The sequence below is a fragment of the Candoia aspera genome, chromosome 11 (genome assembly GCF_035149785.1).
Source record: "Candoia aspera isolate rCanAsp1 chromosome 11, rCanAsp1.hap2, whole genome shotgun sequence".
Taxonomy (NCBI): Eukaryota; Metazoa; Chordata; class Lepidosauria; order Squamata; family Boidae; genus Candoia; species Candoia aspera.
In genome coordinates, this window is record NC_086163.1 from 9233114 (window position 1) to 9245989 (window position 12876).

Genomic DNA, 12876 nt, shown 5'->3' on the forward strand with positions numbered 1-12876 from the left:
AGATGAAATTAGAAGACTGTTTTGTCAGCTAAATGATGCTGGATCCTTCAAGCATTAAACCAACACATTTTTCTCAGAGTTGGGGAAACAAGTGCAACTTCAACAAAAATAGAACAAAATGGCAGTTTCCTTCCATAATGTTCCATTTATTGTTTCCTTTACACACTCCCGATGATGAAATAGACTTTATTTATTAACAAAAGCTAACATTCTACCCATAATGAGCTTAAAGTTACTAAGGCACTTAAAAAAAAAAAAGCAAAAAGCATATTTACGATATTGAAACAATGCCATCTTGTAGGACCTAGGAGGTGCAGCCCATATCGTGGAACACCCTTCTCCCTGACACACAGTTGGCCTCCAGCCTGCTGCCCTTTAGAAAGGCTGTTAAGATCTGGGTCTTTCCCTGGGCCATTTAGTCGTGATATGTCAGACCCCTGATTTGATGATGGTGTTATTTCTGCTTGGACTGCCATTTTATTGTTTAATTGGGTCATTGGTTTTGGGGAGGTTGGTGTACTATGGTTTTGTATTCATTCTGTTAGGTTTCGTTGAATGTTTTTGTTAGCCGCCCAGAGTCAACTTAGTTAAGTTGGGCAGCCATATAAATGCTTTAAGTAAATTAAATAAACAAACAAACAACCATTTTATGTTTGGGTTCTTTTCAAAACCCTCTGAGATGGAGTTGTAGATACAGAGTGGAATGCCTTTCACTGTGGCTTTCAAGAATGTAGTTTTATTAAGCAATCCCTTTTCTAACTAGGTTCTCACATCACAGGTGAGAGCAAAGATCAGGCAAATACACATTCCCTCATCAAAATACTGGATAGAGTCACTAGAGACTAGTTGCAAGCTCCTCTCTCTGCATCTCATAGTAAATGTAAAGACTGAGTCAAATTGGCTGTTGTTATGTGAAAATATCCATGTAACGTCTGGGTCAACAATCTTCTGGGAAGTTGTCCAGCCTTCTGCCTTGGGGTTCTCTGGTGATCTTCCTTCAAACACTTAACAGAAGATATCCTGCTTAGATTTTCAAGATTTGCCATCTGCTCTACCCCTACCTAAATGACACATAGTTTTAGAAATATAACTGATCTTCATGTGAATTTCAAGAAGGCTTAAGAAGTGTTAAAAAATTGAACAGGCAAGTCAAAGCAACAAATGCCATCCATGGAAACACACACACTCCAGTAATATGCCCTTCAAACTCAAATATATTTCAACATGTATTCCCCCAATCCAGTCTGCCAAGACGCAGAAGACTCAACGATTCACAGAGTGCTAAAGTGCAGCAGAAAATCTGTAATGTAGTGCCATTCAGACATTCTGAACTCCCATCAGCCAGTCAGTATGAGGAGAACAAGTGGAGGACACCAGTTTGTCAAATCCAGTTTGTAGAATCCCTAAAAGACTCCTGATAAGCTTCTCATAAATAGCCTACAAGAACTTTTAAATGATAGGACTATCCTATAATCAGTATCTGCATGATACCTGCCCTTGCATATCTTCCAAGAAAGCACTGAAGTTCGTGTTTAGTAAGCCAAGCAAAATAAAATACCCATTATAACTTCAGAAGTTCTAGGAAGTGTTACTCTGTAAAGATACAGTTTAAAAGTAAGTTATAAAAGTTGCATCCATTGGTAGATCAATTACTGTATAACTCCATATGTTTATGTAGGAACAAAAGTCATCCCAGAGAAAAATGGGTTAAAAAAGATATGCAAGAGTAGAATTTATCTGTCCAGTACATGCATCTTGAACAGGGATTTTGAGGGTCCCCTTTTCAATGGGAGATTTGAGGACAAGGGGTGTATGTTCCTCAGTGTTTTCCTCTATCTTTATGAACTAGGTACTGGTAGAGATCTGGATGGCACCCTCCGTTTAGGCATTTAGGAAAATAGAACCATTCTGTAGAGCTTTAATCTATAATGTTGCCCAAGAATAAAAACTCAGGGAAGTGTTTGTGTTATTGCTTTAATGGAAGGTTGGGGCTTTTATGGTGTAATAACAAATTAACAAAATTTCCAATTCCTATGGAAGGTGATTTCATCACCATCCTCAGAAAACACAGGTACAGCTTTAAGGACATTTGTATAGGAAAGTCAATAAATCCCAAAATGTGTATCAGTTATTTAATATAATTCCTCTATAGAAAAGGTCTGTTCTTTAATCCTACTGTAAAAAGATTGTTGCATTTATTGACATCTTGGCCTCAGCATGATTCTACATATTACATGTTGCATTGTGAATTTCAGGCCAAGTTGATTGAGTTCAATAACTTGATTAACCAACCATATATGCTCCTCATTACCCAAGTAATAGATTTGTGGAGTCCTTGGTGCTCTCTGAGCCTTATTGTTTTCTTGCAGACATTTCATTGCCAGACTAGGCAATATCTTCAGTGCGAAGAGGGAGAGGGCCTTGCTCTCTGTTTATATGTAGTGGCTTGCCCTGCTTGTGTTGGTGGTGGTGGTGTTCTCTCCTTGGGAGTTCTTTGATTGGGCTGTTGTTCGCTGCTTGGTTAATTGACTGAGTTAATAGTTCCTTGATTAGGGTGTATTGTGCTGTTTGATAGTTCATCTGGTGTTAATCCTAGTGTTGATTTTTGCATATCTGGGTGTTGATTGCTGGCAAGCAAGTGTACTGGTCTTTTGGCTTTTCTATTGTCCCTTTTGAATGGTATGTAAATGTTGTTTACCTCTATGTGTCTGTTGATGGCTGCTTCGACTGAGTGCCAGGCTTCCAGGAATTCTCCAGCACTTTTTGTATTTGGCTTGGTTTAGGATGCTCACAGTTTCCCAGCTGAAACTGTGGTTGAGTCGGTCCACATGTTGTGAGATTAAGGAGTTCTCATCATGTCTTCTGACTGCTAGTTGGTGTTCATGGATGCGCTCTGCTAGTCTTCTGCCCGTCTGTCCTATATAGTGGCTGTTACAGTCTTTGCACTGTATGTTGTAAATAACTCATTTTTTCTTCTTGGGCTATTGGGTAATAGATTTCTCAAAGAAACCATAAGAAAGTGATACAGGAAACAGATACCTTTTCTAGGCCTACTTCAAAACTGAAGCAACTGTATTTCAATGTGAGTTTTAGCAGAAATTAATAAAATTTATTCCCACTGCAGGGAGAAAATTGAAGAGTTACCCCGAATTTTAAAATATAAGGAGTCCCTCTGTCCTTATGTCTGCTTCAAGGAAAGAGTTTGTGTGTCAAGTTTCCCTTCCCTGGCAAGGCAAAATTTAAAGAATAGACCTCCAAGGATACAAAAACTCAGATGAGGTTTATGGTAGAAAAATATGAGGCCATCATGAAAGAATTCCAGCAATTGCTGTGTATTAAATGCAAGCTCTACTTACAGTAAAGTTAGTGTTCATGTTCTTGTCACTTTTCCTCTTGCATGCATGATGCAAAGGACAGAAGCCTCTCTTTTGGGCGGAAGACATGTTTTTCACCTGTTTCTTATCTTTGTAACGGACATATATAGTATTAGGCTGTTTGCTTTTGACCATGTGGGAACTTGCCCTCAGACCACGTATGTGGTATAGGTTCCCCCGACAGAGTAAGCTATGTATAGCACACATTTAGGAATGTGACATCAGGAGAACTTAGAAGCATCTTAGTACTCAGTGCAATACTAGTCACAGAAATCCTTAGAACATTCTTAAAATGACAGAAGTAAAATATAGATAATTCCCTCCCTTGACTCTCCCAGCTATTATTCAGCAGAGAAATACATTAGAACAAGTTTTCTCTCTATATAGACCTTTTTCTCACTTAATTACATCAGTGTTTTATACATATTTGCATGTTTTAAATTTACTTATATACCACCTAAAATAAAATTACTTTTGTAGGTCTAGCTATAATTGCTAATGGTTATTTTGCTGTACAGTTGCTTTATGATTATTTTTCATTTTCTCAAAGAGAGGAATGCAAGCTACTCAGAATCCTTTTGGATAGAAATGGCATAAAAGCCCTAGTAATCAATCAGTAATGTTGGTCATTTGGGGTTCTAAAGGAATAAAATGCTATTCAGAATGCATCTCTACAACAAAGCAAGTCACATTTCCATTTCACTGGATTATTTCTGGGGGGAAAAAAATAAAACGTTGAGTCTCAAGGCTTGTAAGGCTTCCTAGAATACTCTCAAGAATGACATCTGCTATTATAGCACTGATTGTAATGAAAGCTGCTTATTCTGTATATTCTTTATTTCAGTGATCTTCAGCTGCACAGGTATATCTGGTCAGGTACATGGACCATAAAATTTCTCTCTTCAAGCAGGTTTAAAAGCACATGATGTTTACTTATCAGGTGACTGTTCTACGCAATTGAGAAGGTAGAAATACATTGCAATTACAGGTTTTATTATCTACTGCCCTACCTTGTTTCCAACTTTTTAAAAAAATTATTCTATGAAATATTTAATGTCTTTCAGTGTAACATTAACGCTTCATAAAGTAGGTTAGACGCGCTTATTTTTTCACATCAAATAGTGTGAAAATAACTGTGCAGACTCTGGCTACAGCGACAAACACGCTAATTCAAATGCCTCATTTGCATAGGGAAATTTTCCAGCATATATATATTGTCCTGGAAAGGCCACATTACTGCTTCGGGGGCCAAATGCCAGCAATGTTAAAGGCAACAGAAAATTTCTTAAAATATTTGATACTCTACTCCATGTTTTGCCAAACTGAGTCCTCTTGAGACTCCTTGCGCATGTCATGAAGAAACACTGCCTGGCATCTGCTCTGGAGGAACTTCCAAGATACAGAAATCATTCATAGTTATTTGCCACAGTACAATCCCAAATATAAACCCTAAGTTCTTGATGAAAATCTCCACTCTCAGAAAAGCATATCACACGTGCAGAATCTAGGTAGCAAGATAATCCCCTTATGATGCTCAGAAAGATATTTCCTACTGATGATCTGGCCAGAAGATAGGACATTTAATATATTTTCCATCATTCTCTGGAAGGACTGTTTCAGTCCACAGATCAATTTAGTGTAGACTATCCCTTATTCAGTTTTAGAATTCTTTCCATCATAATCAAGCTTATTATTCCTAAAGTTCTTGTTTATATTACCCCTGCCCTAGTTTTAAAGATCTGCCAACCGAAACTTCTGAAGAATATAGAAAGGAAACAGGACTCCTAATTCAGCCTCACTTCCAATTTTAATAACCTCTGCTCCAACACCAGTGTCACAGATCCCCTTTCATCCAAAAATTTGATCACATCAGCCACTCTGGTTCCAATGAATGCATCCCAGTTCATTTTCTCTTTGCATGTGTCTGCATTCTGACAAGCCTAAAATAAAATTTAACACAAATACTACACTACCTAGTTTTGCATCCTTCATGTACCATTACGGTTTGTTTGTTTCCATTTCAGGCATCAACTTTACACAATAGCCTTCTCCTAACCACAGGGTCACCACCCAAAGTCTAGAGAGAGGCCAGCCAATCTAAAAATCACTCCAGAATTGCCTGTTTTCTCTTCCTGATTTCTTAAAGCAGATACAGCTATACATTGTGATTGCTGTATTTGTGCAGCTGCTCACAATAGCATTGCCTAATAGGCAACTTCAAAACAAAGCAAAATCAAACTACACACAATTCAAAAGCCTCCCCCCCCCAAAAAAAATGAAACTACTAAGTAGCTATAGATTTATGCAACTATCAGAGAGGGCAAATACAGAAACATTGCATTTTCTTTTTTTTACTTTTCTTTCTTCTGACTTTTTCTTTTCTTCTGTCCAACTCAATGGAAGGTTGGGAAGATATTGTGTTTAGGGTCTCAGGGCTCCATCCATCTAACCAAAAGCAAGATAACTTTCTGAAAACTACTTTGGAGTGGACCAAATTTGGTATGGAGGAAAAAGTCTGCCAAAGAAATCCTGAGTTTGAACATGGCCTGATCCAGACAGGACTTTGGAGGAAAAAATATTCTCAATGAATTCCTATGGAAGAGGCAGTTGGACAGTAGCTCAGAATCTTACCCATCTCTCCATTCTAAGTCCTGCTACATTTTTGTTGCTAGTCTTGTGATTTATAGCCAAGCTTTAAGGGGTGGGAAAAAATTCCAGAAGCTTTGTTCTATAAACTTTTCTTATCGTTCCACCCCAATCTCAAATTTGTTGATAGGCAGAAGGAAGGAATAACTAAAACTTGAGAATCAAACATTTAACTTTCCTTTTGGGGTGTATGGATTTAACTGCTCTGTTTCCAAGTACTTTGCCATGATGGGTAAATATTTTCTCTCATAAATTCACTAAGGAATAAGATTTAATTTAAAAAACTGAAAACAAAATGATGTTTAACTGGACTGTTAAGTTTCCATCTTTGCCTTAGGTCTTCAGTTTTTGCATACAAATTCATTCATGCAAAAATGAAGGTCAGGCATCAATACAGTTGCACACAGGTTTTCAATTATATTAAATCTCAAAGGCAAAAACGGTTGTGTATAGTGCAGGCATGTTGAACTTTTTTTTTCCACCAGGCTTTCAAAACATTACAGTCTATTTTGATGTTCAGGTAGTCCTTGTTTAGTGACCACAATTGGGACCAGCAACTTGGTCATCAAGTGAAGCAGCAGCTAAGTGAACAGCAACAGTGCTTATGATCTTACTTCACTTTTCCTTTGCTTTATAGACCTGTGAAGGTCATAAATGTGAGAATTGGTCACAAAGTTACTTTTTCATCACCGTTATAACTGTGAACAGTTGCTAAATGAGGCAGGCACTAAATGAGGACTACCTGTACTTAGAAAACCTTTTCAGTGTTTAGGAGAGTGAGAAGAAATTCCAGGAGTACCACACAGTTCTTATAAGACCTCAGATAGACTGCAGCACACATACAGAACTAGCCTACATGAGATTTCAAGGACGTACAAAAAAGTTTAAATAAAGACAAAGGTTAGTGCTTTGATAACCACATCCATCTTTACCTTCAGTTAAAAATGTGGGGCTGCTATTAACTTACACTGTGTTTCATCCTGCCAGGCATGTTTGCCAATAAAGTTGAATTCAATTATTAGTAGAGATTAGTTCCTATACCTTTCCACTTCTGAACTTTAGCACCAGCAATTAAAATATAAAATAGCCCAGTCAAAACTAATCTTTGTTTTGGTCAACTTTGAAAGAGCTTTGATATCTTGCACCAACATTATTTTTCTAAAGAACAACAGAGCCCTCTAGTGGGGACAAAAAAAACCCCAAAAAGATGAACTACTTCCACCAAATATACATTAATAGCATTTTTATCCTGCTTTTTCTAGGTAACAGAGCCAACAAGGAGAAGTAACACACCTTTTTCTACCAATTAACATGTATTCACCTTTATAGAAAGATGCTTTGTAGACAGACATCCTGGATCACAGGCATGTATTCAATATGAACAACAGTTTTTGTGGCACCTCGGGGGAAGAAATCGCAAACTGAAGATGGCTTTGCTAAAGGTGGAGCTGACTGTGGAGGAATGAAGAGCCGTCAAGTAAACTGGCTTTTGTAATTCCTCTCTGGACAAGGAGAGGCCTTGAGATCGCCCACAAGTGCTCCAGACAGTTGCTCCCCGTGAGGAGACTGCAAGACAGCAGTCTCTGGTGGGTTTAGAGCTCTGGGAGACAAGGCAATAGCCATCATGCTCAAACCACAGTTGGTATCTTTAAAAGGACACTAAATTCACATTCTTCCTTTTCACTTTTGGGAAATTGCTTGTTTACTGCTTTTCAGCTATTAGGAACCTTTGGAATGACAAGTTTTACAGCACTGAGTGAGTTTCCTTCAGTCCTTAGTGAAAGAAGTTTTCAATACAAGTTTAAGGGCTTTAAAAAAATCTTTTGAAATAAACAGCAAAAGGGTGATTAGAACTTTGATTTTGGAAAGTTACAAACGGACTAAGGGTCCAGATAAATTTGAAGTAAGGTTTTGGAATTAATTTTAAGAATCCTTCCTATGGGAAAATGTCTTTGTTTTGAATTCTTTAAAAAAAACAACATGAAACTTTGAAGGTTGGACACTAGAGGGAACTAAAAATTACAATTAATATACAATTAATAATACAGAATGATGCGTAATATTTTAACATTAGACATATTGGAGGATATGTTTGAACAATGTATTTTACTGAAATACAAAAAAAAGAGGACTTTTTCTTAACTTAGATGCAGAAACACAAAAAGGAAACTGAAGACTTATTTAGTAAATTAAATATTTTATTACATGGCTTAGAAATGTTCTATGGTAGACAAGCAAAACTTGGTTATTAATTTCTGGACTGACTAACTGATTGACTTTATTTATTTATTTATTAAATTTGTCACCACCCATCTCCTCCCACCAGAGGGAATGCAAGAAGGTGGCATATTAACATAGGACACTAGGTTGTTTATTAACACATGCTCCTGAAACCTTTTTGCATTGACACAGCCATTTGCTTTAATCACATGATGAATAATTGGCAACTCTGGGAGACTAAGTACTAAGCAAAGCTATCCAGAAAGCAAAAAGCTAAAAGTAAAAGATGATCTTGAACTCTAGACCACCCTTTATCAACCTAGAAAGCATGCTAGCAACTATAATACCTCTGTTGGGTAGAAACACTGAGGACTATTGTTCTGATGCATCGAAATAGCACCAGGTTGGAGAAAGATAGTCTAAACAATCTAGAGTGTTCCTTATTTAAAGACCATGCAAGAACAGGATTCCCTGCATTGGATAGCTCCTAGCCATTTCTTCTTTTAGTAGACAACTACACTTCTGGATTTCATCCCCCAGTACAAATAAGAAATATTCCAGTGGTTTAGAAAGCTAATACGTAAGGAAGTGAATTAAATTCCTTCACAGATAGGCATCTAAAGTTCAGCTGAAATTAATGAGATTTGATGCAGTACTCAAATGGTGAGAAAGGTACCTTCAATGCAACATGAGTGCATTTACCATACCTGTCAGCAGCATCTGAAATAAGCCATACCTTTTCTTCATCTTGCACAGTGGGTGCATAGTCAAGGCAGGCTCCTTTGAAGTGCTACAGACAGGTGCAACAAGGATGCCCACACCTGATCTGAAACACCTTTCCAGCTTTGGACCTCAACACACACATACCCTTTTGGAAGAAAGCAATACATCAGATGGTCTGATAACCCTTCCTCCTCCAGTCATTTGTAAAGAAAGGACATGAGAAACCACCAAGGAGGAACCACAGGGGTCCAACACACACACACCCTGGTTGAACACAACACACTCAAGGTTAACTGCAGCATTGACCCACCTATTCCTGAATTTGCTCCTGTGATAATGATCACTTTGCCACTCAAATCTCGGCCTTCTAATACTTCCATAGCAGTGGTGTTGCCATCATACTTCGGCTTCATGTTGGGTTTCATGGGATTATCTTCCACCGTGAATGCCATTCTGGGATCAAGGTATGTGGTCCTTTTGTTTATATGGCTTCAAAAGAAAACAAGAAGCATTTTTCCACATCAATTTCTCCTTCTATTACCACAAGCACAGCTACATATCCATACATTAATTCAAAATGTAAACTCAAACTTGAAGCAATCAAGAGAATCATTTCTATCAAACTGAAGATCCCAGCTCAATTAATTTTTTTTTTAGTTTTCATAATTCAGAGAAGTAGTGCAAAATTAAATGCTGAGAGCCTTTTATTCTATTGAACCTGCTTCAGTAAAGATCAGCTATCTAATTTAGATCTCTACAAGAGCTACATCGGTACAACTGTCTTACAGCTTTTCAGAAGAGATCTTGGTATAAATGCAGTATGAGTAAACAAGAATGACTAAACAAAGAGAACTAATGGAAGAGAATATTTGTAGCTCAGGGTTGAACTTTGGAGTCCTTGGTGCTCTCTGAGCCTTGTTTTCTTGCAGATGTTTCATTGCCAGACTAGGCAACATCTTCAGCGCTCTGCAAGAAAACAACAAGGCCCAGAGAGCACCAAGGACTCCACAAAACAATGAGTTCCTGGATGTAGCAACTCAAAACAACTTCATAGGAAGCCTCAAATTGCATCCCTCTTTGCAATGCCCTGAAAATCAGGTTGTAGCTTTAGGATACCTAATCTCAGTTAAATCAAAGCAACACAGGGGCTACTTACAAGAACACAAGTCTTCCTTTTGCTATAGCTCCTGTGCTGAGTAACTTCTCAGAGTGTGTGAAAATATTTCTAAATTTCCAGCAGAACATCTATGAGCATCTTGTTTGTTAAGGCTGTTTAACAAGTCCACCTTACTGTTGCAACACAAAAGCTTCTAATTTAGATAAAGCTCAGCAGAGTATATGAGGCAAAAGGAATTCCTTGCTCAAATTCCTTTTTTCAAAAAATGCTTTATGCCAAAAAGATAATATATATTATTTAATGATGTTTTGGGCCTGCAGGGAAATGGGAAAAACTGATACTGGCTGTCCTTTTCCCCCATGCTGGCTGGGAAATTCTGGGAATTGAAGTCCACACAGCTTGAAGTTGCCAAGGTTGAGAAACACTGGTCTGAAAAAAGGACTTCTCCTTGGTCACTTAAAGGATGACCTCCTTTAAAGGAACAGTTCACATTCACCCTTCCAGATTTTTAAAAAAGGCATCAAGACACATTTACTTTGCTTAGTCTTTGAAACCAGTGCTTCATCACTTTTAATATTTTTAAAGAGTCTCCTTGATTTCATGAGCTTATTGTTTTGCCTCGCAAAGCAACTTCTTAATCCTTCTTCACAGAAGGCAGAATAAAGTAATAAATAATTTCAGCCTACCCTGGGAAACAAAGTGTCTGTGTTACAAAGGCATATGGAATTAGGCAAAGGGGCTGCACGCTTACTTCACCCTAACAAAGTGTACCAGCACTGGATTTGATCAACAAGAGACACAACGTAATAGCGTTACATATATTTTCCTAGCCATTACCTTGGATAGAAAGTAAACACAGATACTTTAAGAGGATTTGTTTTCTTATCATTTTTGTTGTTACACTTCAAAAATATTGCAGGTAACGTTACTTTGGAGAAATAAAGAAGTTTCGGTATTATATTCTTATGTTGCTATTTAGTTTATATACACATAAGTACATTACTATTATATAAAACTATATAGTTTAAAAAAGAAACATAACCTGTTGTATAAAAAAACATGTTAAAGAGCATTTCTTTCTATTATTTGCCACCTATTACTGTCACTCCTCATTCTAATCAATTCTTCCTCTCTCTCTGCTGAGAAGCTTTCCTTCTAAGAATAAGTCAGCACTACGGGCCTTAAGCCTTATTTCAACAATCTATTTTTTTAGTTCCAGCCAGCTCCCTCTTTGCATATTGATGTCTTAAAAGTCAGAGCAAACTTGGTCAGAGCAATAAGCTATATTATATAACAATTAGAGTTCTGTGACAACCTAGCTGTAAGTCCCCATTCAGTTGTGAAGCTTGCTTTGGCCAGTTGTGGGTCATCTCACAATTACACCAAGCCAGCCTTTCTCAACCTTTTGACCCTGGAGGAACCCTTGAAATATTTTTCAGGGCTTGGGGAACCCTTGCATATTCAGGCTCAAATATAGGCCAGAAGTTGCAAAATTATTATATTCGTTTCATGGGTAGGTCTCTGTATATGCATCAACCGTGTTCTTAAACTAAAAATAATTCCCCTGGAAGTGCGGTTAGTCCCCTCTCTTCTGGACTTCAGAAAACTGAAAACCTGGTTTTGTCACCATGCTTGGGGTAGGGAGAAGAAGAGCCATTCTTGGGGCTGGTTAGTTCCCTAGCCCTGCAGGGACCAGCTTTATCCCTTTACAGGCTGAATTGATCTGCACTTACTTGGATTTTATTGTATTTTATATTTATTGAATATTGGTATTATAATTACATTGAATTTTAAATTGTTTTTACTGTGAACCGCCCAGGGTCCCCCGTGTGGGGGAGATGGGCAGTGATAAAAATATGATAAATGAAAATAAATAAATAAAGAATGAAACGTACCTCTTTCATGTGAAGTTGCCTGAATTTGAAATAATTCTTTAAATAAATCCTGATCTCTCAGGGAACCCCCAGTGACCACTCGTGGAACCCGAGGGTGCCACGGAATCCTGGTTGAGAAACCCTGCCCTGAATCATGTCCAGCTGTCAACCTTCAAGGTAGGCCCAGTCAGGAAACCGATAACCCAAGGATTACAGGAATGCTACTTTATTGTAGGGCAGAATAACAGAATCTTGAAAGCTGCCAGTTTTACTCCTCCTTATGCCAACCTGAATCAGCGCAAGATTATTTTGAGTTTCTTTCTCTCACTTTCCCAAGACTAAGTTCTCATTTCACCTCCTTTACTGGCTCCTGCATTCCTTCATCAAGGTTATCTCATTCCATCACACCAACACAACACAACCTTATTTGGAAGGGGTTCTTTTTGGGGGGCGGCGGCGGGGAGGTTGGTGTAAAAAAAAACTCAGAAGGCGGTAATAGATGTAAAAAGCAACTGTCTGTTCTGAAACATAAAGTATGAATTTTAAAAAAGCAGTACCTATTTGGGGCAATTTTAAACCTACAAATAAAAACATATGACTTGAGTTATTTTTCTCCATTGCTCCTAGCAGATGGGGAGAAAAGCCCAAAACATCTGGCTATTTCTCTATTGATTAATTCACCCCCAGTGAGGCATAACTAGTTCTTAAATCTATGATAATGAATAGGCAGGGCCCCAATCTATGATTGAAAGCTAACTCAAATTCCTAGCTTCCACTCAAGAGGAAAAATACCAAAGGACAGCATTTAATGCCATATAAATATTTGAAATGGCTTTAAACTAACTTAGACTATTAAACCTACCAAAGTTTACTCTGACAATAACTGTCATAGGAACTCGCCAAAGTTTTTCCCATCGCTTGC

At 37.8% G+C, this 12876-nt stretch overlaps 1 protein-coding gene across 2 annotated transcripts in view; it reads right to left on the reverse strand.

Moving 5' to 3' along the window:
• The window catches only part of WWOX (WW domain containing oxidoreductase), a 559406-nt gene that overhangs the window by 537282 nt on the left and 9248 nt on the right, over window positions 1–12876 (reverse strand). For both annotated transcript variants that reach the window (XM_063312994.1, XM_063312995.1), the window contains exon 4: window positions 9274–9452. In XM_063312994.1, coding sequence (XP_063169064.1) covers window positions 9274–9452 — 179 coding nt within the window. The remainder of the gene's footprint in view (window positions 1–9273; window positions 9453–12876) is intronic.